At 39.3% G+C, this 24,025-nt stretch overlaps 1 protein-coding gene across 2 annotated transcripts; it reads right to left on the reverse strand.

The window, feature by feature from the left end:
- Nucleotides 1–15,268: 15,268 nt before the first annotated feature.
- Nucleotides 15,269–23,069, reverse strand: VIP (vasoactive intestinal peptide). Of its 2 annotated transcripts, XM_074862815.1 has the most exons (7): nucleotides 22,846–23,069; nucleotides 22,285–22,406; nucleotides 20,467–20,607; nucleotides 19,990–20,094; nucleotides 18,325–18,444; nucleotides 17,546–17,654; nucleotides 15,269–16,087 (listed from the first exon to the last, which is right to left on the reverse strand). In XM_074862815.1, exons 2-7 carry the CDS (start codon nucleotides 22,395–22,397, stop codon nucleotides 16,079–16,081), a joined length of 597 nt encoding a protein of 198 aa, XP_074718916.1. In that variant the 5' UTR covers nucleotides 22,398–22,406; nucleotides 22,846–23,069; the 3' UTR covers nucleotides 15,269–16,078. The 2 variants fall into 2 exon arrangements, with proteins under 2 accessions (XP_074718916.1, XP_074718917.1); XM_074862816.1 differs by lacking the exon at nucleotides 19,990–20,094.
- Nucleotides 23,070–24,025: the final 956 nt, after the last annotated feature.

Genomic DNA, 24,025 nt, shown 5'->3' on the forward strand with positions numbered 1-24,025 from the left:
TGCCCCTGCCTTGGCAATGAGCATGTCTCCCTGCAACATGTGATCAAAGAACCAGTTTACATCAAGCTCACTAATCTTTCGTAGTAAGTGTCACCAGTCACCACAAACAATAGTGTTTGATTGAGATTTCTTCTCTTTTGAAGGAATCAAATTGCAGTTTTGTCTCCCATAAAATAAGGCTCACTGGTCTGTGATTAAGATACATTATACATCATAATTAATTTCCTTGTTTATATGCCTATATATATGATGTGCTCAGCCAACATTCTCATAAACAGATTTCTTTCAAGAAAAATCTCTCATGCTCTGAGGTGATAGCTTCTTACATTGTTTTCTGGCAACTGGAATTAACAACTCTTGTGTAAAATTTAATAAGAGTCACTTCCACACTATTAATGACTAACAGGTAACACTTGCTTAGAGGGAAATCTTATTTTCATGTAAATAGTTCTTCCAGCTTTTCTGTGCAAGCACAGCTCATGACAGAGAAGATACCAGAGGATGTACAGTTACAAAATGGAGGTCTAATGATGTGAAATAAGATTACAACAGGCTATTTTTGTTTTTCATTACAACTGACCGTGACTCAGATAAAAATATTTTTGCATATCTTACAATTTGTGTTAAGATGGTGCAGTAATACCTCTTCAAGGTTCTGCTGTGGTGTAGACTCCAACCATATTCAAACCACTCTTCATTTTATAAATAAGCAAAAGAATGTCCCTATGAAACCTTTTATTTTAGGAATAAAGAGGCAGGGGGGTTGAAGTAGATGATCTCTAAAAGTCCCTTCCAACTGAAACCATTCTATAATTTTATGATTCTATGATTCTATGGATGGAAGGTTATTTTATATTAAGGTAATAAACATCTTTATATTAAAACACAAGAACTCCACCCATCCAAAACATATACACAAAAAACCTAGATCACATATAAATTCCAGAAGGGATTTATATACCTAACTTTATCTCAGTTCTTATGAAACTGAGAGAGGAGAAATATATTTCAATGTATTAACATAGATTCCTTTTTCCCAACTGAAACTGACGCAGATTTCCCATATCAAATAAAATATCAGAGTTCAGCTATCAGTAGTGCTGCTCCTATTTGTTCTTTGACTTTTTAATATACCTTCCACTTATTGTGTAAACACCAGCAGCATGTTGAATGTATAAAAGCAATTAGTTATGAATAATGTAATCATGGTTTTTACTACATTTTAAGTTTACTTATTCCAAAATATAGGACAGACTTTGGAGAGGTAGAAAGTGTCATGGCTTCTTCCCCAGTTGACTATGCATTAAAAAGCTGAATCCCATTATATATATCTACAACTCCATTTTACATTTGTGATACCAGAAAGACATAGATCATGATCATTATTTCAGGTATATGTATTTGTGTGGCATCCTTTAAAACTGGACTCTTTTCACTGTAATTTTTTGCCTTGCCCTGAAAAGAAAAAAAAAAAAAAACAACAAAAAAACAAACAGTATAAGACAGCTAGAAAAAGGAGCTGAAATTTTCCATCAGCCCCTTGATACCTGTAATTTTTGTAGTAAGACTAATAAAAACTCATGTCAAGCTTTATAAGAGATGGATTAGATCCAAAATCCTGAGGCTGTGACAGCTATGCTGAGGGTCTAACCCATTACTCCTGATCATGAAGTGCATATAGTATAAATTCAAAATTTTCCTATAGTATGCTTAGCTCACTGGTAAGCAATTGCTGTTTCACTGGTATAATTCCTGTGAAATCATTGGTGTTAAACTAGCATAAAACTCAAGTACCAAAATTTTGATTGCAATAATGTATTGAAACAAGGGGGAAAAAAAGATATAATGAGTGCTAGGAAGCCTCCTGTGGCAAGACAACAGTTGGAGAGAAAACTAATCAGACACAATCAGAAACAGTTGTTTTTGATAGACTGTAAACAGTAAAAGTCATGATTTCTCTCTAAGTCATCGGACACTTTCATTACTGCAATTGCTTATTGTGAGCAAATCTGCTCACATCAAGAAGCAAACACAGCTTTATTAGGCAGCTCGTGCAAGCTTATTTTTTCCTCTGTATTCTTCACCAGTACTTACCAATTAACACTGTGCATCAACAACCTGCTTTTGTAGCAGCTGCCGAGCTAAAAATGTATTTAGATAGTAGAACAGCATTCAGAACCGTCATACTCCTTCTAGGAACATGACCAAGTGAAGTTAATATGATGAAATACATTTTGAACCACAGCTATATGATACCTGAAAGGAAAATGTTTATCTGTAGACTTTCCATATCTGTCCAGCTTAACAATCATTAAACTTTTATATTTCATTCTGTAAGTTCCTGATCCTACTTTGCAGATGTTCAGCTAAGTAAATATCTCAGGTATGGCCCACAGGCATCTTACAAAATATTTAATTTTAAATCTTGACTTCTTATGGCACATCGGTTAACTCATCTGCAGAATCTTTGTAGCAGAGCTGTTGCAGCCAAAACAGACTAAGGAAGTAAGAGAAGCCAGGTTTGTAAGGAGAAACAAAACCTTTTAATAGATCAACTGTTATACTTTACATCGAAAAGCATTCAGACTCTAGCTTTTCTTAAAGTATGAACCAGAAATAGCTAAGAAACTTTTGGGACTGTGTAAGCGCATTTTGTGAGAATACAAATTTCCTGGATTCTGGCCACAGAGATCTGACAATTTTCAAAGACGTTGTTTCCACAGAGTTTTTATAACAGCTGTAGTTGTGGCTTTATTTAGCCAAATGTCTATAATACATGTTTATTTCCTTTCCAACACTGAGCCAGATGTCAAGTGGAAGGCTTGGAGGGATTTTTTTTCCTGTTGATTGATTGATTGAAACTTTTTCTGTCTTTCCTCTTCCAGTAAATCAGTGCAGGTAAGAACACATTTGTATTACATACGAAATACCATTGAAATCTGAATAAATTACTGTAGTTAGCAAGAATGGTTGATGTATTCAATTATTGAAGGAAAATATCATCAGTGCATTTTAGTATCATCATATATTTTAATCTTTTAAACAAAGATTTTCATTCAGAATACTATAAAGTTCCTTCAAATTATAGGCTATATGTTGTAAGAGAAAATGAATGTATCTTCTTTGCTCTGTTAATTCCCCTTCTTTCTAGGCTGGCTGAAGCAAAAGTAGCTATATTCTCTATAGAACTGAAATGTGTTCCTTAATCTGTCTTTGCATGATGGAAAAATCATTGATCTGCACTTTGAGACTAATAGAAAGGTCTCAGATGGAGCTGAAGGCTTAAGTAGAGGCTTCAGAAAATGAAAGCCAACCGCTTTTTTCTGAAGAGTCTTAAATGTAACAAATATAGAGCAGGTTGGAAAATGCAAAAGCTGAATCTATCACATGCTGCTCCTTTTTTTAAATTTTTTTTTTCATTTTCAACATTCCAGATAAACTTTAACAAAAACCTTCCTACACTGCAATTTTAGTAGATGAGTTTATCCAATAAAAGCTGTTTCTGTAAAGAATTATTGTGGAGTAGATAATGTTGTATGTGCATACCGAGATGTAGTAATTTCTTCTGTACCTTAGAAGAGTACAACTCTTGTACTTTATGATCTCAAAGGAGGAAAGCAGACCTTGTGATTCAAGTCAGTCTCCATTAAACTCTTGTAATGCACGCTAATGCAATGTTCCTAAGGGAATGTCATGGTGATATTTATCCTCAGCACGCCTGCTAAGAAAATCCCTGCCAAGCAGGATAGGAGGCATCTGTATGCGTGGTTGAGCGGCATTTTTATGCTAGCAGATATTGGAGGGCTCTGAAAAGATTCAGATTCAGTAGGAATTGAATTTGAGAAAAACACCTGAGGAAAGGGTATTTGGTTATATATTTTTTTTCAGTTTGTAGGTTTAACTTGACATTTAAATTAATAAAACCATCTGTAAAATCATGTCTTGTCCAAGAATGCCATTATAACAAGTTGAACTCTTCTAGATTGGATGAAATAACAAGTTAATTGTGATCTTAATAGATTTCCCAGGTGCTGGCTGCAATCAGACCTACCTTTTTAATAGTCCTCATTGCTCATTAATTACATTTCCTCTCTTAATTTCTCTATTTCTTTCCTATTCCTTGAGGAGTAGGGAAACCAGTACAACCAATGACCTCTAAATTATGCATGTGAATCATCCCAGAAACATGTGGTTGGGATCTTTCTCTAGCTCAAGAGGCCATTTTAGATACAGAATAATTTCTCATCTTGTGGTAGGGACTTATTATGAACTTCAGTACAGCCAGAGGCTGTGTGTAGCAACTAGCTCTTAGGCAGGAATTTTCTAATTAATATACCTAAATCCTAAACTGCTGTAAATGAGAAATAATTTGAGATGACTGACTCACCTGATAATTCTTTTCTTTCCTATTAAGTGTATTGAAACTCTCTGAGAACTCTATCAAATGGACTTCAACTAACCTAACAACCCTACTGCTATGATTAAATACTATTTGCATATTATTTTTTTTGTACCATATCATATTATGACATAAGTTTCAACTTTAAAGCTGTCACTTGGCACAATGTATTATTTATATATGGTGTGATTGCAATGGAGTTGTGATATGCAAATGGGAATACAATTAGAAGTAGAATGTGTGGCTAAAACTGTTATCTGTTTTCTTTAATATACTAGTTCAACACAATTGTTTAGCAAATGATTCAAGAATAGCACTCTCAGCATATCAAAATGGCATACCTGGATCCTGATCCACAGTAATTTCTTGTTGTCTTGAATGGGATTCAGTTCATATGGGCCTTTCTTTGGCTTACCCATAAAATCAGTGATCTATTCCATCTTAGTATCTATCCCCATTTCCTAAGTGTCAGAGTTTTTTGGGGCAACAATATCATATCTGATCAGGATATATCTTCAGTTTTTGAAGATCTATAGAGCCAGTCATATATTCTTTGTTTATCAACAACTGATTGTGACCTTGCAAGGACTGATGAAGTCTACAGAGAATCCACACCTTGATAGTTGCATTCCTCCCTGTGGAACTCAAAGGCAAATAATCAGAAGAAAACATAAATTTCTTTATAAGGAATTTTCTGAAGAACGATGACAATTGAGCTCCAATGATATAGTGACCCATTTCAATGATATAGTGAACCTGAAGGTAGCAGGAAATAAAGTTTAGATTAACATTGTTTATGCTTTATGCTGCAGAGTTTTCATCTGATTGTCATTTTCACTGGAAAGTCCAAGACCTGCCAAGAATTAGAAAAACAGCTATGTATGCAAGTGTGTGTGGGAATATACATGTGTGTATTGTTATGTACATTGAGTGAGTTAATAAACATGCAGCAAAGCACATTTGCCCAATGGTATCTGATTTATCATGCAACACTGAAAATGGTAATAGGTGTTCCATTTTTCTACCTAAAATTGTAGACTTCCTAAGTTTTGAGTTATATTTTTATATGTATGAGATTTCACTTTCTCTGGAAGTATTTTATGACCCAAAACACTGATTATTTTCTACATCTCTGCATTTACTGATAGTTTTAGAAAAGTAAAATCAATGCAGCTGCAATAATGTCAACCATCTAAGTTTCTCTGTATGTGTAAATCTACACAACAAAACAGCCAAAATGAGACTCAGAGATTTCCAAATCACAGACATCCATAATGAAAAGCTTTCTATTTGCTCATATGTAATTCTCTTATATGTTGAATTGGAATATATCACTCAGGTCCTTTAGATGACCAAGACCTAGTTCTTGCTATCATGGGAAAACCATATCAAATCACCAAATTCATAAATGTACTAAATTTATGAAATACCAGCTTAAAATTCAGTTTGGAATATACTTCCAGAATTTCATCTCTATGGTAGCTAGAAACTTCATCTCATTTCTCACCTAAATTTATTCTTTGCTAATTTACACAAATGTCTCCCTCAAGCATTATCCGTTTTGTTTAAATAGCTTTCCTTCTATGTGTTTATCCCTGATGGAATAAAAAAGAAAGGAAGGAAATTATGGAAGGATATTATGGAAATTATGGAAGGAAATTATATCAAATTTGAGCTGTCCTTTTATTTTGATTGTATTTAAAAGAAAAATAAATTAAAAGAAAAATCCAATCCACCAAGTTACTTTTTTTTTTTTTAAATATATGTACATTGTGTAGTTACTATAAGACTCTGAACAAATACAGAAGTGGTGGGTTTGATTACATCATACAGTTATAAGCACAGCTACTTATGTCTATAGGATTAAGGAAATCTTTTGAAGATTTCCATTACTAAAAGAAATTTAACCAGGAATATGAAGTGTCAGGAAAAACATTAAATCATAATCTTCATAATGATTATATGTACCTCCACACATTTTTGACATAATTAATAACAGTGTCCTCCATCTAAGATGTGGGTACATTGATTGTATGACTGCAGAAGGAGTGACATTTGTTCAACATCAGACAAGTAACACCTGCCTGTGACAGGCTGTGAATGCAGTGTTTACTCCTGTAAGCCACAATAGTTCAGAGGAGTCATAGACATGCTGGGAACTTCATCAAAGTAGGAAGGTAATAGTGTATGTGGAAAATACTTTGCTTGCAACACATTCTCCAAATATTTTCTAGACTGGAGATGAGAGATCTGGACAGGCTGGAGCGATGGGCTAAGGCCAGCTGTAGGAGTTTCAATAAGGCCAAATGCCGGGTGCTGCACTTGGGCCACAACAACCCCCAGCAGCGCTACAGGCTTGGGGAGGAGTGGCTGGAGAGCTGCCAGTCAGAGAGGGACCTGGGGGTCTTGATTGACAGCTGGCTGAACATGAGCCAGCAGTGTGCCCAGGTGGCCAAGAAGCCCAATGGTATCCTGGCTTGTATCAGAAATAGCGTGGCCAGCAGGGACAGGGAAGGGATCTTACCCCTGGACTCAGCACTGGTGAGCCTGCACCTCAATTACTGTGTTCAGTTTTGGGCCCCTCACTACAAAAAGGACATTGAATTACTCGAGCGTGTCCAGAGAAGGGCAACAAAGCTGGTGAAGGGTCTGGAGCACATGTCGTACGAGGAGCAGCTGAGGGAACTGGGGTTGTTTAGTCTGGAGGAGGCTGAGGGGAGACCTCATCGCCCTCTACAACTACCTGAAAGGAGGTTGCAGAGAGCTGGGGATGAGTCTCTTTAACCAAGTAACAAGCGATAGGACAAGAGGGAATGGCCTCAAGTTGCGCCAGGGAAGGTTTAGACTGGATATTAGGAAGTATTTCTTTACAGAACGGGTTGTTAGGCATTGGAATGGGCTGCCCAGGGCAGTGGTGGAGTCCCCATCCCTGGAGGTGTTTAAGAGACGGGTTGACATAGCGCTGAGGGATATGGTGTAGTTGAGAACGGTCAGTGTTAGGTTAATGGTTGGACTAGATGATCTTCAAGATCTTTTCCAACCTTGACGATTTTGTGATTCTGTGATGAACGGTTCATTAATTAAACAATGTCTCCCAACTAAATCAAGTTATTTGAGGCACTCTTCAAAATCCAGTCTCTTGGAGTTCTTGTTTGCTGGCAGTCAATAATAGCAAAAGGAAAGCAAGACTGAAAACATTCATTTTCTTTAAGAAGTCTAAATAAATGTTTGTATGTGTGTTTGAATGGTTCAGCTTAAAGCTTTCTATCACTGCCAAGTACAGATAGAGTATCAACTCTTTTTCCATTTATTTTTATTTGGTTTTATTTTGTTTGGTTTTATTTTGTTTCCTTGTACAAAACATTAGCAATATGTTCCAGTTTAAGCTTGTATCTAAGCTGCAGAACGCAAAGGAAAAATGACAGCTAGACAGCTGACCTTGGTAGCTTAATATTTGTATAATTTACTTAAAATTATTGTCTGAATTAAATTCTTTAATCAATACATTTCTGAAAAGCTGTAATAGAAGAAACAGTTTAAAAAGCAAAAATAAAATTAGGAAATAATTTTTGCTATTAGTTATGTCATATCTGTGCAATTACTCCAAGAGGTTTGTAGTGTGTATCTAGTGCATCTAAGCATTAAAAAACAGAAGGTTTTTGCAACATTTGAGCCAAAAACCTCAGGAAATTAGACCTGGCCAAGCCTCTGTTCCTGAATATGATAATGTAGAACTGGACAAAATATCTAAATGTTTAACAATTCTTAAATTAAGTATCAAATTTGATTTAAAAATTACTAAGGCATTGGATTGCTCTTATTTTTTCAGCAGCAGATTCTCCCATGATGAATAATACTCCACAAAGTTGTCTCTTTCTTGCAGTGTCAGACTTGTACTGTGTTTTTATGCAGATAAGTTACAATGAGATGCTCTTTCAAATTACTTTGTTTAGGTCCAGTAATACAAAGAAGTCTAAAATAATAGTGAGTACTCAGGGAAATCCACACTATAAAGAAGTCCTCAACTGGTGCAGAGCTAGCTAAAAAGAAAGCTCTTTAAGTTCTATGTATGTCATGGGCTGAATTTGGAAGACTGCAGTTTCCGAGACTGCCAGAGCTCCTCTATGATGCACAGTTCTTACAAAGTGTAATCAAACAGCCTAGATTACAGCAACCTAAAATCTGCTTCAAATTTATCAGATCCAGTGTAAAAGTCTTTGAAACCATAATCTTTTCCACTGTGGCCTACTGTTGCAGCCACAGAATAAAGCTGGGCAGGAGAGGTTCTCCTTCATTGATTTCTTCACTTTTTAATAGAAAATAATTTAATAATCTGTATGCATTGTAATTATGTAGCATGCTGATTTTACATTGAAGTTTATAATTCAGCAAACATAAAATTAGTATAAGACACAGTATCTCTTTGAAGCAGAATTTCTGATAGATTTCTCTCAGGGAATTGTTAAGTGGTGATGTAATTAGAAATACAAAATAGAACATTTATACGGATTAGTCCTTATTATAGAGATAAATTGTCTATTGACCACGGACTTATTTATTAATCAGATCCTGCGAACATATTTATAAAGAATAGCCAAGAAAAAGTCCCATTGAAATGTCATTCTGACTTTACCAGGTGAAGTTCTGTTTGTTCCATTGCTGAAAAGCAACCTAATTATCTCATATATGATTCCAGAACACTTCAGAATATTGTAAATGTGTAAAAGCTATTCAAATGGGCTAAGGCCAGGGAAATGAAATTTTGAATTAGCCATTCTTTGGGGAAACACATTTAAATGGAGCCTGAAAGTTACAGAACGTGCAATGACCAATTAAATTTCATCTTTACAGAATCAAGCCCCTTCTTTATGAAAGTAGGGTACATTAAGCACTTGTATTCTCACCTGTACTGAACAGAGAATGAATCATAAATCAAAGAGCGATGACCCAAGTAGTCCACTCAGCTGGGTTTCTTTATTCCTGCACAGCAGTAGACTAATGATCCAGAAGGTAATCCCTGTTGTAATCCTTTAGCTATGGATGAAAGGAGACCCTCAGCCCCTCATAGTCACTGGCACTACACTTTAGCATAATATTTTAATATACATGACATAAATACACAAATGAGTGCTTGCATGGCTCTCTTCCTTCTTCCTGTTGAAGAATTAATGCTGGTGACAGGCCAGTGTGTAACCTATACCACTCATTACTCACAGAGAAAGTCAAAGGGCATAGAGCTCTCTTTATCCTAATCTCCTCAATAACCTGCTAGGGTTTTGCTGTGAACTGACCGCCATTCCCCCTTCCTTAGGCTGGCAAATGACAGGAGTGGGCCAGGGGTGCTGCTGCCATCACATGGGTGCCCAGTATCCCAGATGATGGTAAGACAGCATGAGGCGTTGTTATCTCCCTCAACTGCAGGATTAAGAAGTTGGATTAAAAAATACAGGCTCTAGCTACACAAAAGGATGCATTCAGAGATCTAGGTGAAACTACATGACAACTCAGGCATATTCCTGTTTAAGAATCCAGTTTTCCTTACACATATTTTACAATGGATTGAGTGGCTCCCCCTCCACCTACCTCAAAAAAGGTATTGTATTTCAAGTGCTTGGTGATTCTGCTTCCTCAGATTTTGGAAACTCAAAAATGTTGAGAAGCAACAAAAAAAATATCTGGACTGAAAAATCAGCTCTTCCAGGGCCCTCAGAATAGAGGCCCTCAAAATCACTAGCCACTTTTCCAAAACGACTGCAATAAAGAAGAGACATTCAGAGTCATTTAGTAATTTTGAAGGTGAAGCTGCATCTGGTAAACTGTAATTTAGGTGTGAAACTCACTCTGGATCATGACCCCACTGGGCATGGGGCTCCAGCACAGTCTCACAAACAGAGAGTCATTTATAAGATGACACAGACAGACTTTTTTTCTTTAGCCTAGCAAAGCAAAGGCTGGGAGGGAAGTGCAGTCAATAAATATATCTAGAAATACAACTCCCTGAGAAGAGTAATGGTACTCTTACAATGAGGACATTAGGATTGTAACAAATGGTTGGCAAGGTGTCTGTCAAATATTTAGCCTGCCAGTTAAAAAAAAGATTCCAAATGAGTACAGCTGCCGTGCAGCAGCAGAATTAGGGGACAAACAACCCAGCTCTGCTCCTGATGGATTTTGTTAAGTTAATGAACAGACTTGCATGATGTGAGGTCCTTGACAGGAAGAGATGACTCCTTGTTACTTCTCAAGGGAAGAGTCTCAAATCTACAGGCAACAAAAAGCCATATATATACTAGGTTTAACACCAGCTACTTTTTTGAAGACACAGTCTTCACCTGCTCTATCTCAACATTTACCAGTTTCTTCTTTCTTACTACATGCTTCACTTCTCAACACCAGAGCTCTGGCACCAACTTTGTAACGCCAACCACAATGCATTGCTCTGGAAGGAATCACCAGATGGGATTGGCACCAAATCTAGAATTTTTCAAACTCTTCTTATTTTTTAATCAAGATTCAGTCTTTCTGCATAAATTACATACCCCTAGCTTTGTCACGAAGAGTCTTCCTAGAATACAGCAGTTTGCTTTCTATACTCTCTAATAAGACGCAAAATTGCTTGCTTAAAACAGTGTGCAGATGTTCTGGCTGTGATTATGGGAAGAGGGATTGTCTGAAAGACAAAGATGAAGAGCTGTGTTAGAATAGCAATAAATGGTGATAAGGCATCTGTCAAACATATTTGACCACTTCCAGTAAAAAGCAGTTCAATAGTATATAAAATAAGCAAAAAACTAGGAGCCACCCAGGCTCCATGTAAATGATTTCTTCTCTATCAAAAAGCTGATGTGCAAGAACTTGATGCCTCCTACCATTTGGCCAGGTGGCAACACTATCAGGTAATTTTACAAGCAAAACTAGAGATCATTCTGTCTTTGTCCTGCCCAGTCAATAGCCTGGCTATTTCATATGCTACTGGCAAAAATTGCTGCTTTGTGCACATTTCCTAAGTAGAAAGGTCTTCACTGATCCATCTCATCTAACAATAGGAGACAGTGACAGTTTTTAGCTTCTCTTCTGTTTTCTGCCCATGCCAAAAAGAGGATATGTGTTGGATAAAAGCAAATTCTGACTTGACAACTATTAGAGTAATAGGAACAACATATTAAAAGCATTTATAACCCATGTTTGGAAATAACTTGGGCTCTTAGATACTGTGGTCCCATTGAAAAGTGAAATAGGGCTTCTAAACGTCCAGGCCAGTTCTAGAAAATATCCAGAAAATAGATCTAATGCACCAACCTCACATATACCCTTTTAAGCATATTATCCTTTGCAAAACTCTATTTAATATTAAATAATTCACTTAGTGGGGAAGGGCAAGATATTTTTTCTCTTTTTTCCCCCTCATTATTGAAACGATCCCCATTCTTTCCCCAAAACCTGCTCTATTGAAAATATTGTTCTCACCATGACAATTTTGATATTTAGATAAGAGAATTATTTTTTTCACTGTACCATTATGATTTATGTCACTTTCAGCTTAATCTTTGAATAATCAGTCGTATTTTTATTTACAAATGTTGATCAGTGAAGTTATTGAACATACTGTCCTCACAAGGGAAAGCTGTTTTTTCCCTCCCTGCTAAGTGGCCTGCATGTATCTGTATATAAAACTGAAGTAAAACTTTTCCTGTTTGTTTATTTCAGAAGCAGAAGATGCATCAAATTGTTCTTCAGACTTTTTTAAAGACTGATTTAAAGGAACAGTGTCTAGTTTCCTACCCCCAATCCTAAACCAGCTTGTCAGCCTGGCAAGCATTTTGTCTGTGATGATTGTTCCAAAGCAGAAAGGAGAAAAGCTGAAAATATTGTAGTTGCCCAAGTCAGCACAAGCCCCAGGAGGCCGCACATTCTGTTTGATGTATCCAAGGAAAGGTCATCCTTTTGCACCAGCCACAAACCAAATGGTAAATCTCCAGTGGGAAGTCAGGAGCTGTTTGCGAGAAGAACAGGTTGTTCCTGCAAATATGGTTGTGCCAGGTTCTCTGCAATACTCATCTCCAATAACCAAGGCTGGCAGTTATTAGATTGCTGCACCATAAATTTAAGGTCTGCTGTAATTGTTCCTCTCAAAAACATAGGTACACATTCATATACTAGCTTTGCAAACCAGAGGTGAGAGTATTATCAAAGAGTGGGGAAGCTTGTGGTAAGTGGAGGAGGGAGAGAGAAAATAAGGAAAAATAAAAGAGGTAGTGGAAAGCATAGGTAGTATCACAAGAGGCAATGGACAACCTTTTCTATCTACCTTCCCTAAAGTCCTGCAAGCAAATAAATTGTTCCTGTATACATACATCTCTTCCCAAAAGGTCTGTCTTTGGGGACAATTCAATATTCCTATACGTGAGGCCGTACTTATCTTTTGGATCCAGGTCACCCATTTTCATATTTTTAAACAGACTTTCAGGTGGAACAAATACTCATAGTCCCTCAAACCCATTTAAAATATCAGAGGAGCTGTTAGGGTTTTATTCATTTTAATGTGTTTTTACCAGTTGTAATTTTAAAATGTTTTGTCAACTTTTGTAATTCTCACGGTCTTATACACAATCCTGAGGGCTGCACTTGAGTGGTGATGATTGTACAGATGCACACAAGCATGCAAATCCTCTCTGTGGATTCAGGAGCAGAAAATATCCCCTTCCAGTACTGGTAAAGTCACACTTAAAGGTGATTCTGTCCTTTCTTTAACAGCTCCATGGGGTAGGTCCGAAAATCCCATTCAATAAAACAAAAAATAATGAGTTCTATCATCTACAATCGCAAGTATTCTTACCCTGTGTTAGAAGTGAAATTGTAGAGAAACAGAGTGAGGTGTTTCTCTAACATATACCCCTATAACCCTTCACAGTTCCGTTATTTCCTCCTGAGTGGTTGCATTCTCTCTGCCTGTGATGCTCTTCTAAATCACCCGGGTATTTGGTTTCCTCCTAGCAGTCCTCTTGACACTCCTTGAAGCTGCCCCTTTCATTCTCATAATTAACACAAGACTTTAATTCCACTCTTACAATGTTTTGCAGATGGGTTGTAAGATTGATGGCATGTGTCAAGACTCATTGACAGACTGAAAATTTGTCTCATTTAGTGAAGCGTTGCAATTTTCTCTTCAATTTTATCATTTAACCTTACCATAACCACTTGCTCAACTCCATGAGCAAGTGGTTATGGTACATCTTCCACAATTAATGAGTCTCAATTGGGCCTTATATCTCCTATAGAATGTCAAAAGTTGCTATGACAAATTAAAAGCCATCCTTTAACACAAATATCAAATCAGATATATTATTCTGGAGGTTAGTATCTCTCCTTTCAGTGTTAGGTTCTCCTAAAACGTACATAAAATTTTGCATGCCTTTTAGACTGTCTCTATTTGCTAACCCTCTGAGGAAGCTAACACAGTATTATATTATTACAATGAGGGTATTAATTTTGTATTTTATATATAGATATATATGATTTCCTAGTAAGTGTCCCTTTCTTCTGTAACCCACTCCATCTCCATTGTAACAGAGAAAATACATGTTCTAAGGTTCTGCAGTTTTCTATGCAGAACAAAATATTAGGGAGATTAAACATTAGACATGGAGGACAAGCTCTTCCATCAGATGCCTTATTGGTAAACTGGAAACAAATTTTAAAAAGGCAAATTTAGAAAAAAAAAGATTTCTGGAATTGTGCAGTCAAAAGTTTGATCACTCCAATTTTTGTTACTTTAAATTGAGTAAATGAATATTATGTATATTTAAACAAAAGTCTGTGTATGAAGATCATATGTGGCTTTGCTTCTGGTTAATTTTTTTCTCTCTTTTTTTTAAAGATTACTTATGAAGAAATCCTAACAAAGGTCAAACTATACTGAAGAAAATTTCCAATTAAGTACTATAACATCACTCTGTTAGTACCCTTCAAGTATGTCCAAAACCACTTTTGCACTCAAATTTTCAGAATAAGATAAGAACTGAGAGTAGACTACTTTTCAAGAGAAGACTTCAAAATTATGTCTAACTTTTGTGAACAATTCATTGGCTTAGGCTAAAATAAATTCTGTCAAGGCTAGATAGAAGTAGCAATAATAGCATCTGATCTGTGCAAGCTCATTTTCTTTTGACATGCGGTTGCCAATACTCAAAAAAATTCCATCAGAAGGCTACATATTTATGAGAACTAGTCTCCATAAATCTCAAATTTTATCTTTGAAACTTCCTTCTAAATGAGAACAGTAAACTTGTAAGTGAAACTTGTAAATCAGTTTTATCACTATGTGTGCATAAGTATGATATATAAATATACTTGAAATTCCAAATTGAACTTGTAAGTAGGTCTGATAACTTTTTCTACTTCAAATTTCATCTCTTTCTAGGAGGTGGGAGGGGAGTCATGGGAGTGTTATGGCTGGTATCATGCATGAATATGCATTTCATATGTTGTACATGCAGTACTGCACATTTTCCTTACTGCAATAGAACTATCGTTCCTTACAACAGTAAATAATTCTTTAGAAAATGATCTAATTGGTTAAATCTACAATTTTAATAAAATACAAACAGATTCTGATTCACAGCACCAGTGAATCAGCTGCAAATTTCCTGTTCCATGCTAAGCTACAATGATATAAAGAAATGGGGACTGGAGGCTTACTTGCTTCTCTCTTTCTAATACAACTTAGTATACCTCAGTTAAAAGATATCTTCCTCTATTACTATAGTAGAGACAGCACTTACTGGGACCTCTACTGTTGCAGGTACCTGTAACACTGATTCAAACCAGTAATAACTTGCCATGATAATAAAATGATTTATTGTCTGCATATTCTGTAAATTACATTCATTCTGAAAAAATAGTAAAGTGTCTTCAGATCTATTTTATATATAAGGAATAATTTCATCATCAAAGCTACAGACAACTGAATGTAGAATAATCAGTGAGTTTAGGCATCAAAGAAATCAAGGGATAGCATTTTTTGTGTGCTTTGTCAGCTCCAGAGCATCCGAAACACAACTGAAAATAAAGGATACATTTCTGGTTTTAGTATAATTTGTATATTGTGAAATATTAAAAATGTGAACAGGAAGGAAAGGTGCTGTCGGAGGTCAAATAATTTTTAATGCTTTTTCATTTTCTCTAGCTGCTTGGTAAGCAGCTAGAAAAGCATTCCCTTTTGCCTGCCAGTAATCTTCAGAGATGTTTGTAATGCAGTTTTATATACTGCACATTCTTTTACTCACATTTTTACACTTGTTTATGAAGCTATCTGGAAATGCATCCCTCTTATCATACAGGCTTATCTGAAGTTGTACCACACCTAAAATAAGCCAATTAAGTAGTAGTGATAGGCTCTCTCATTTTCAAATGAATTTATTGAAGTAAAGGATTTACAGCATATGGACTCACAGACTTCTCATGAGTTAAACTGGCATCCATATGTACAGCTTTCAGTAGAGAACTCTAGAGTAATATTTACAATGTAAATATCAACTTTTATTACATAAGAAACAAATATATCACAACTTTCACTTCACAACATATTTGTTCTGGTTTGATGACTAAAGTCATCTCTTTGAAATACTATGTGGAACTCAAAAATAGCTTGTTCTTGTCATAGACTTTACCAGGTGTCCTTCAGAGGTCCTGAAAAGCAAGGGAGAAATATGTTTTAGAAGTCATTTTCGTAAGCGGTTACATCATCAGGTCTATAAAAGCAGACAGTGGACAAGAAGTAACACTTGATATAAAACAATTGCTGCTCTTTGGGACTGACAAGCATGAGATGGAGCTATTCACAGGGGCTTGGTAGGCATTACAGCCAGCAGACAAGGCTGTAGGCTGAGGAAGAATGGTTGAAGGATTAGGCAAAAATGTTACTTCACATTAGCCTACAGTGCAGAACAGCTCACTTTGAAAACAACTATATCCTTGAAATGGATACATTAATTCAGGTTGCTTGATTCACACTACATCAGCAACCAGGCACCGCAGTAACGTGACCAGTAACAGTCAACACTGAGTAAGCAATTCACCTATTGGGAGATCTGGATCATCAGTACACTCCATAAAAAGGAAAGGACTGAAAATAACTCCAGGAAGACGCGATCCGCTGCACCACTACTGTCTCCCATTTAGTAAACACCAGAAGTTTTAGAAGGTGCAAAATCCAGGAGCAGATATTTTTGCAATAACCTTTTATCTCCTTTCTAATCTTTGGGAACTTAAGAGAAATGGCCACATTTGTGGAAAGGAAAAGAACGTTTTCCTTTAGTCTTGGAAGGAAACAACCGTTTGGAAAAATGTCGTCTCCTCCCTCCACCCTGTTATCTTCAAGAGTAGCCTTTTTTCTTACTTGTAGCTGAGACACAGCTGAATGCCAAAAAACATCCTATCATCAATTTCATAATACACTTTCGAGAGTACCAAGCCTGATTCACTTCTACCTTACCCTTTCAATTTATGCAAGTGCTGTGATGTAGAAGGGTTTACATTTCAGTAAACCAAAGAAACATATCTGTGAATGATTTCAGAAGAATAACGTTAGCTAAATGGAAAACAGTAACTGCAGTATTTGCATGTCAGACGATCTCTCTGCAGCACACCTTAGATCGGAGTCAAGTGCTTTCTTAATGCTTGGGGTTCATGTTGTTGATCCTCTTAGTTCCAGTGGCAACTCCCTTCTAATGAAATAGATGGTAAACAAAATGTGGAGCTTTTTTTTAAAAAAATTAAAAGAAATATCTTTGAGTTTGTTCACTGAAGAAATAATAATCTTTGTTGATAAAAAATGAGTAAATTCTGGTTTTATGCTGCAGTACACACAAGTCGAAACACCCAAGCAAGTTAGGTGCATTATTAACAGTGCCATTTAATTAGGAAATTTCAATAACAGCAATCATGGAATAACTTAATTATTGTTGTTATTAAAATTATTGTTATATTAAGACACAATCCCTACAGAAACATGCAGTGTTCCATGGAACATGGCTCTTTCCTAGATGATTCTGCTTTTCTGATAGGCCACACTTCATGTACGATTAATCTCATTTTATGGGTCAAGTCAAGTAACAGATAGCAAGAGGAAAGAAAATCTGGGCATACCAGTGGGAGGTGGCTCAGCAGCTCGTCTACGGAATCATAGTTTTCTGAAAAGGAAGGTTCAAGAAGTTCTGCTTCATCTCGAAGTTTAGCAGGGTTTAACTCTTCCTGGCTGTTGTGGACAGGAAACAAGTTTTATTGCTCTCAGAAGAAAAAGCAAACAGGCAAGCAAAGCCTTCTTCTAACTGTAGCTATTGCACATTGTGTTACACTTATACCAAAGTGTTATAAATCACATGAAATATCATGTTTAATGGGTGAAGAGACATGATATTTAAAAGTCATTGTCTAAATGAGTGAATATACAAACAGAATATAGCTCTACAAAAACATATTCTGGCACTTATCACCTATACTGGTTAGGACATACAGTCTTTCTGGGACATCTACATTTTCATTTTATGTGTTTACTTAAGGGCAAGTTTTCCATAAATAGTGCATTTTCTTTACAAAATTGTTGTTTGTGTTCCATAGCTCTGTGGATTTTTCCTTAAGAGGCTTTTTTATAAATAAAACCACATTAAGAATCTGTCAGAAGCTTTTTAAAATTGCCAGATGCTGTCCCCTCTTTATTCTTTTATTCTAATCTGATTGTAGTGTCTGTTCCAGTCTGGAAGAAAATGTTGTCTGTATTTGAAACCCATGTTATAAACTACGTTATAAAGTCATTAATGTTCATTGCATTTTGTTTGTCCTCTCTGTATACATACATGGGTATAAATCTTTTCTGTCTTAATACCATACAAGTATGGAAACAATATATATTTGCTTTCTTTTAGTACCTTCTTTTTCCAGTTAAAACCGAGTTTAAGTATTTCTTCACAGCCATTTGCTTTCGAAAGCGGCTGTAGTTGTCAGTGAAGACAGCATCAGAGTGGCGTTTGACAGGACTGTCCTGGGAGCTAGCAGTACAACAATTACAAAGAAAAAATTAATAGACAATATCTGTTTAAAAGAAGATACCATTAAATGAGCGAAACAAACTTCACAATGTTGATTAGCTAAATAAAATCAAATTTTCATTTCTGCTTTCATTTCCAAGTATGACTGGATCTTTCTTCTGCTGAACAGAAGTCACTGCTTCAATTGCTTACAATGTATTTTAGTAACAAGGACCATATTCTAAGGACTGGTATTCAGTCTTTTTGGGCACAACTTCCACCGATTTCTTTCTCCTGCTCAACTTTGCCACGGCCTGTGCAATTAGGATCTATACTCAATGATTTCTGGAGCTGCTTTCCCAGAAATTCTGCAGGATCAAATGGCTGAGTGTGGATTTCACGATTTCCTCCTGTCTGTTCTCATAGTCCAGGTTACTCTTTTTAATAAACTGACTTTATTCTGATTTCTATCATTTGTGTAAATATATTTTAGTGCAATGCCAAGGTGCAGACTGATTTAAGTCACAGTAAGCTCTTAAAGGACCTGATTGCTGTTCCTATTGAACTCAGTGAGGATGGAGCCTGCCTCTGGGGAAAGTAAGAGTGTATCATCACATACATAGCTACAAATGTTTGTTTTAAGGAGGTGTCAAGAAACAAAACACACCTTGTGAAACCCAAACTTGGAGACGTATTTTTCATGCATGATCTTGGGAAACCTCAGTGTGTTTGGCTTAAATGATCTATGTTAGTTTATAGCATATAAGAAACTGGCACTATATGTTCTGGAACAAAGGCAGCATCGACATAAATGCAGGACCTAATTTTCACTCAGCTTTTGAGTGTATGAAGTGGGCATTCAAAGGAACTGGCATATTGGGTCAGCCCAAAGTATTCTACTGTTCTCAAGAGCACCCAGTAGCTGCTGCTTAGGGATATGAAGACAAGGGAAGTATACAATGATCCTTCCCAGCATCCTGCAACCATTAGTTTATGAATGTCCTGGTCTGGAAGTTGCATCCAGATCCCTGTCTACAGATTTGCCTCGTTCTTTTTCGAATCTGTCTAGAATGCAGATCTCCCAAACATCTGACAATATGTTCGACAGTAGGAAAAAAAATCATTCCTTTTTGTTTTCATCGTAAACCAATTGTTTCTTAATTTCATGGAGCATTCCCCTGTTGTTATGTAAGTACTGAGTAATCAGTCATTTTGTATTTACTTTTGCCATTCATCCACCAAGCTAGTAAAAACACTAACAGAGAAAAAAAAATTAGCCAATTGGCATGATAATCACTATAATATTGCCAGTATTTATTATCAGTGCTATGTGCAGTGTCTGTTGCTCTACCCCTCACAGCTGTATCAGGAATAAATAGTAACATATTCATTTAGTAACAAATACCACTAGGTGGTTACATAGGATTTTCAGCTCCCCCATCATTATATCAGTTTCTCTTTCATTATCTCTAAATCGCAAAAATGAGAACTTAGGTACAGAAGGGTAAAAAAATGCCAATGAAGCCAGCTAGGAAAAAACTCTACCTAATGTAAGTGTCACCTCACCTAACTCGTTTTCTAATAAGCGAATGCAGATATCTCTTCACAGCAAGTTTAGCCAAAAGATGGCTGTAGACACTGGTGAAAATTCCATCAGCATGCCTTGCATTTCTGAAATGGACAATAAATAAACTCTACAATACAACCTGGGTTCATACCACTTTGATAGCGTTCATTTTGTAAACATAATGCTTTCCTCAAGTTATCTATTGTACATATTAAATTAAGCTAATTTCATAAGAAAACTTCCAGATTTTCACAATATACATTTTAGCCCTCCCTGGGCAGTACATGAATTCATCATCCCAGAATGGCTGTGCAATCAACATTTCTGCAGACATTCCTACTGCTACCAGAGGCCATGCAGGTTCTTTTTTGTAACTGATTCTTCCTTTCCTATTTCTCAGTTTGAAAATGTGACTGATGTTTTTCAGCTGATCTAATTCAATTATCATTTGTATTTATGATAATAAAGAAACTCACCTATCAATAATTCTGGACAGATCAAAATAAAATTTCTCATTTTCAGGTAGTGTGTTCTGCAAAATGTCTGATTCAGTCTTTAATGACCCATGGGCATGGTCAGATTCACTGGCTCCACCAAATGGCATTCTGTTTCCCAATCTGTTGGAGAAGGAAACCATATGAAGTACAGTTAGCTGAGGACATGCAACACTTCACTGCAGCTTACATTCTGGTCTGTGTCAAAATGCACATCTACCTACTTTAATCTGTAAGGCACGTTAAAGTAGTCTGGATAAAACAAAAATCACTTTCAGGTATAATCCATGCTCAGTGATAGAGTAACCTACATTACAGATCCTTCTCTCTAATGCATATTTTCTAGATATATGTTTTCATTGCACACAATTTATTCCAGTGAAGAGTGCATAATGTATGGCAATTACAGCTCAAGTGACAACCATGAAGCTTTTCATAACAACCATATTTTATATAAACGATGGATGGAATTACCAGCCTCCACCCATGCAAAGTGAAAACAGTTCCTGTGAAGTACTTACCTTCCAACCAAGACTTAAAATGTGCATTGAAAGGCAGTATGAAACAGTTCTTAGGCCTTCTCTAAAGAACGTAAATACACCCTCAAGAACTTCAAACTAAATATGAAGTGCAGCTGTGTATCTCTGTGTGGTTTTATTCTCTTGTTTAAATTAATTTGCTAGTTGCAAGTTAAAAAAGGTTCACATTTAATCTTTTAAAATGCATCAAGGCAATTGTTCTCTATAAACCGATTTACAGTTACTTCACATTTTGTGAACTGCTGTTTCTTATGCTGTGCCATATTTTATCAAGGGCAATCTGACTGCATAGCAGTAGTTTGGCATCAGGCGTTTCTTCTAGCTGCTCTGATGTTCTGTGGCAGACAACAGGCTCCCATCGTTACAGTAAACCCCTGCGTGTGATGATGTGCACAAATCACATACTAAAACAAGGATAGGCTATTGTTCTTGTAATTTTACAGTCATTATAACTATTAGTACTACTTATATGTCTGAGGCATGTAAGACTTCTGCCTGGTGTAAAAAGTAACACTGTTGTGTAAAATAGACCAAGTCAAGTCACACCTTTTCAAAATCAGTCACTATGCTGTTTTGCTATACCGTTTTTTGTTGGTCTTTCTATACTTTGTGTTCCTCTCACCTAAATGTAAAACGTACCCTTCTGCCATCTGGTTTAACTTTGTTGAACGATTAATAACAACAACAATAACAACTCGAAGCATGCAGCAGTACAAAAACTGCCCATCAGCCCGGGCAGACCACTTCCCCTCATTCAGGATTTCGGAATTTTCAGTGTGTTGGATTTTGCCTGAGTATGTCTCTGATTTTCAGAAAACGCGTCCACCTAGCTGAGCCTCGGAGGTGAAGCTGTGGGAGCTTTCCCCCAGGGAAGGCCGAGCCCGTTGTGACGGACACGCGTCACGGCCCGGAGCACACGTTAAGGCAGAGCCCCGCCACACGCGGTGGAACCGCTACCGGCTCTCGGGGCAGCACTGCCGCTGCTGCTGCTGCCGCGGAAAGTGCCTGCGCGTCTCGGGGGGCTGATAAAGGGCCGGCTCGGCGGGCACCGGCCGCGCTTGAGCGAAACCTCGGCGCGGAGATGCGCACCCGCGGGTTCCCGAGCAAGCATCGCCACCGGGAGCGCCGCGCTGCGCGCTTGCTGGATGAGCAGGGGGGGTGGGAGAAGGGCGCTCCGCGCAGCCCCCTCGACCTCCCCGCGGGCCGGCGGAGCGGGGCGCGGAGGGGAGCGGGGCGCGGAGCGGAGCGGGGCGGCCCTTACCGCGGGACGGGGGCGAAGGCGGCCCCCCGCGGGGGCAGCGCCCGCGCTCGCCAGCAGAGGGCGCTGAGGAGCGCGAGGGCGAGGAGGAGCGGGGAGGCGCCGCGGTGCTCCATGGCCGCCACCTGCGGAGGGAAGAGCGGAGCCGTCACCACCGACCCGCCCGCGCCCACCCTCGGCCCGACGAGCAACCGCCCCGGCCCCATCCCCGGCCCCGGCCCCGGGAGACGCCGCCGGCAGCGGGGTGGCCGCGGCGGGGAAGCTGCCGGCGGGCAGGGAGAGGTGGCACCCCCCGGAGACGACCGCTGGCCCGGTGCAGGGGGGCAGCGGCGCCCGGGGCTTAGCGACTTTAAAAAAATACATATATTTTTTAAGCGGTAAAAAGGAAGGGTCTCTCTCCGGCTGCCCTGGGCGGTCAGACACGCTCTCCGCGACCCGACGGCTGGGGCGCCTTCCCCGCAGGTCCGGGAGGGGAGAAGCGGGGGACGGGGGGACGGGACGGGACGGGGACACCCTCCCCATCCGCTGGGAAGTTGCCGCTGCGGCGGAGGGAAAGTTACTCACGGAGCCGCGAGTCCGTCGGTGGGGCTGGCTGGGCGGGCGCGGAGCGGAGCGGAGGGCTGCGCTGCTGGGGGCCTGCGCCCTGCCCCGCTGCGCGGCTGCCGGGGCGGCGGCGGAGGAGGAGGAGGATGAGGAGGAGGAAGAAGAGGAGAGCTCCGTCTCGCCGCACGCTCTGAGCTGCCGGCCGCGCCGCCGCGTTTTATAGCGTTTACACGTTTCTGCTTCCGAAGAAGCAATCACGTTACTGGGGAGACGTCACCCTTCCCAAGGGGACGGTCGCTTTGTTCAGGACAGTCAGAGACTTATATTTAACTCATGAGCAGCCGCGCACCCTACCTCCCCCCGCCCCCCCCCCCCTCCCCCCCCCCCCCGGCCATTATTTGATTTATATTAATGAGTTAGTTTTGCGGGGACCAGGGCTCCGTCGCCCGCGTGATTCCGCCTCGCAAAGCAGGAGAGCAGGCGGCCGGCGGGGGCTGCGGGGGCACCGCGCACCCCTGCCCGCACCCGCGGCAGCCGGGGGGGGGAGGTGGCTGCACCCCACGGGGCCCTTGGCTCCCGCCCCGAGTGCTTCCCCGCCGAGCCCCCTCCTCGGCCCCGGGGTTGTTCCTTTTCCCTAGCACTTCGCCGGTGTTTTCGGGCTGAGCCGGTCCTTCTCTGTCCCCGGTACTTGCCCGTCCCTGCCGGGGGTTCCCGCTCAGGCGCTGCGCTGCGGGGATTTGGTCACAAAACCAAAATCTTTCTACGGGCTTTAGCTTGATTTTAGGAGGCGGCGGGGTCTTTGCTTTTTCGTTTAAACCGTGTGTATGCGTGGGAAAAGGATCAGCCCCCGCATCCAGGCACGGCTTGGTGCATCCAAACGCCGTAGGTGCGTGTAACCGTTCCGCTGATCCCAGCGCCGGCACCCGCTGCGCTGGCGCGCAGGGAGCGCGGCTGGAGCGCGTGTTAAAGCCCCAGGAGCGGGAAGGGGGTCAGGTCTTCCTTCTAACGTGTCTCAAGCCCAAACCTCGGGGCTGGAGTCACTGCCACAGCAAGGGAGAATCAGACAGTTTCAAGCCTTCGATTTTCTCCTTCGAATTTTCCCTGCCTGAGAGAGATCTCTGGGCAGCAGGGAAAAAAACACGGGGGAAGTGGGCGTGGGACCCACGGGCGGGCCGGCAGAGCAGGACTGTTCCCGCAAGCA

This window comes from Strix uralensis, chromosome 3, assembly GCF_047716275.1.
Source record: "Strix uralensis isolate ZFMK-TIS-50842 chromosome 3, bStrUra1, whole genome shotgun sequence".
NCBI classification, from domain to species: Eukaryota; Metazoa; Chordata; class Aves; order Strigiformes; family Strigidae; genus Strix; species Strix uralensis.

Excerpts from the sequence above, each read along its gene's own strand:
- VIP (XM_074862815.1), bottom strand. The coding sequence starts at position 22,397 with ATGGAGCACCGCGGCGCCTCCCCGCTCCTCCTCGCCCTCGCGCTCCTC. Across the intron at positions 20,095-20,466 it reads CTGTCCAGAATTATTGATAG|AAATGCAAGGCATGCTGATG; the intron begins GTGAGTTTCTTT and ends TGTCCATTTCAG. Across the intron at positions 17,655-18,324 it reads GTTTTAACTGGAAAAAGAAG|CCAGGAAGAGTTAAACCCTG; the intron begins GTACTAAAAGAA and ends TGTCCACAACAG.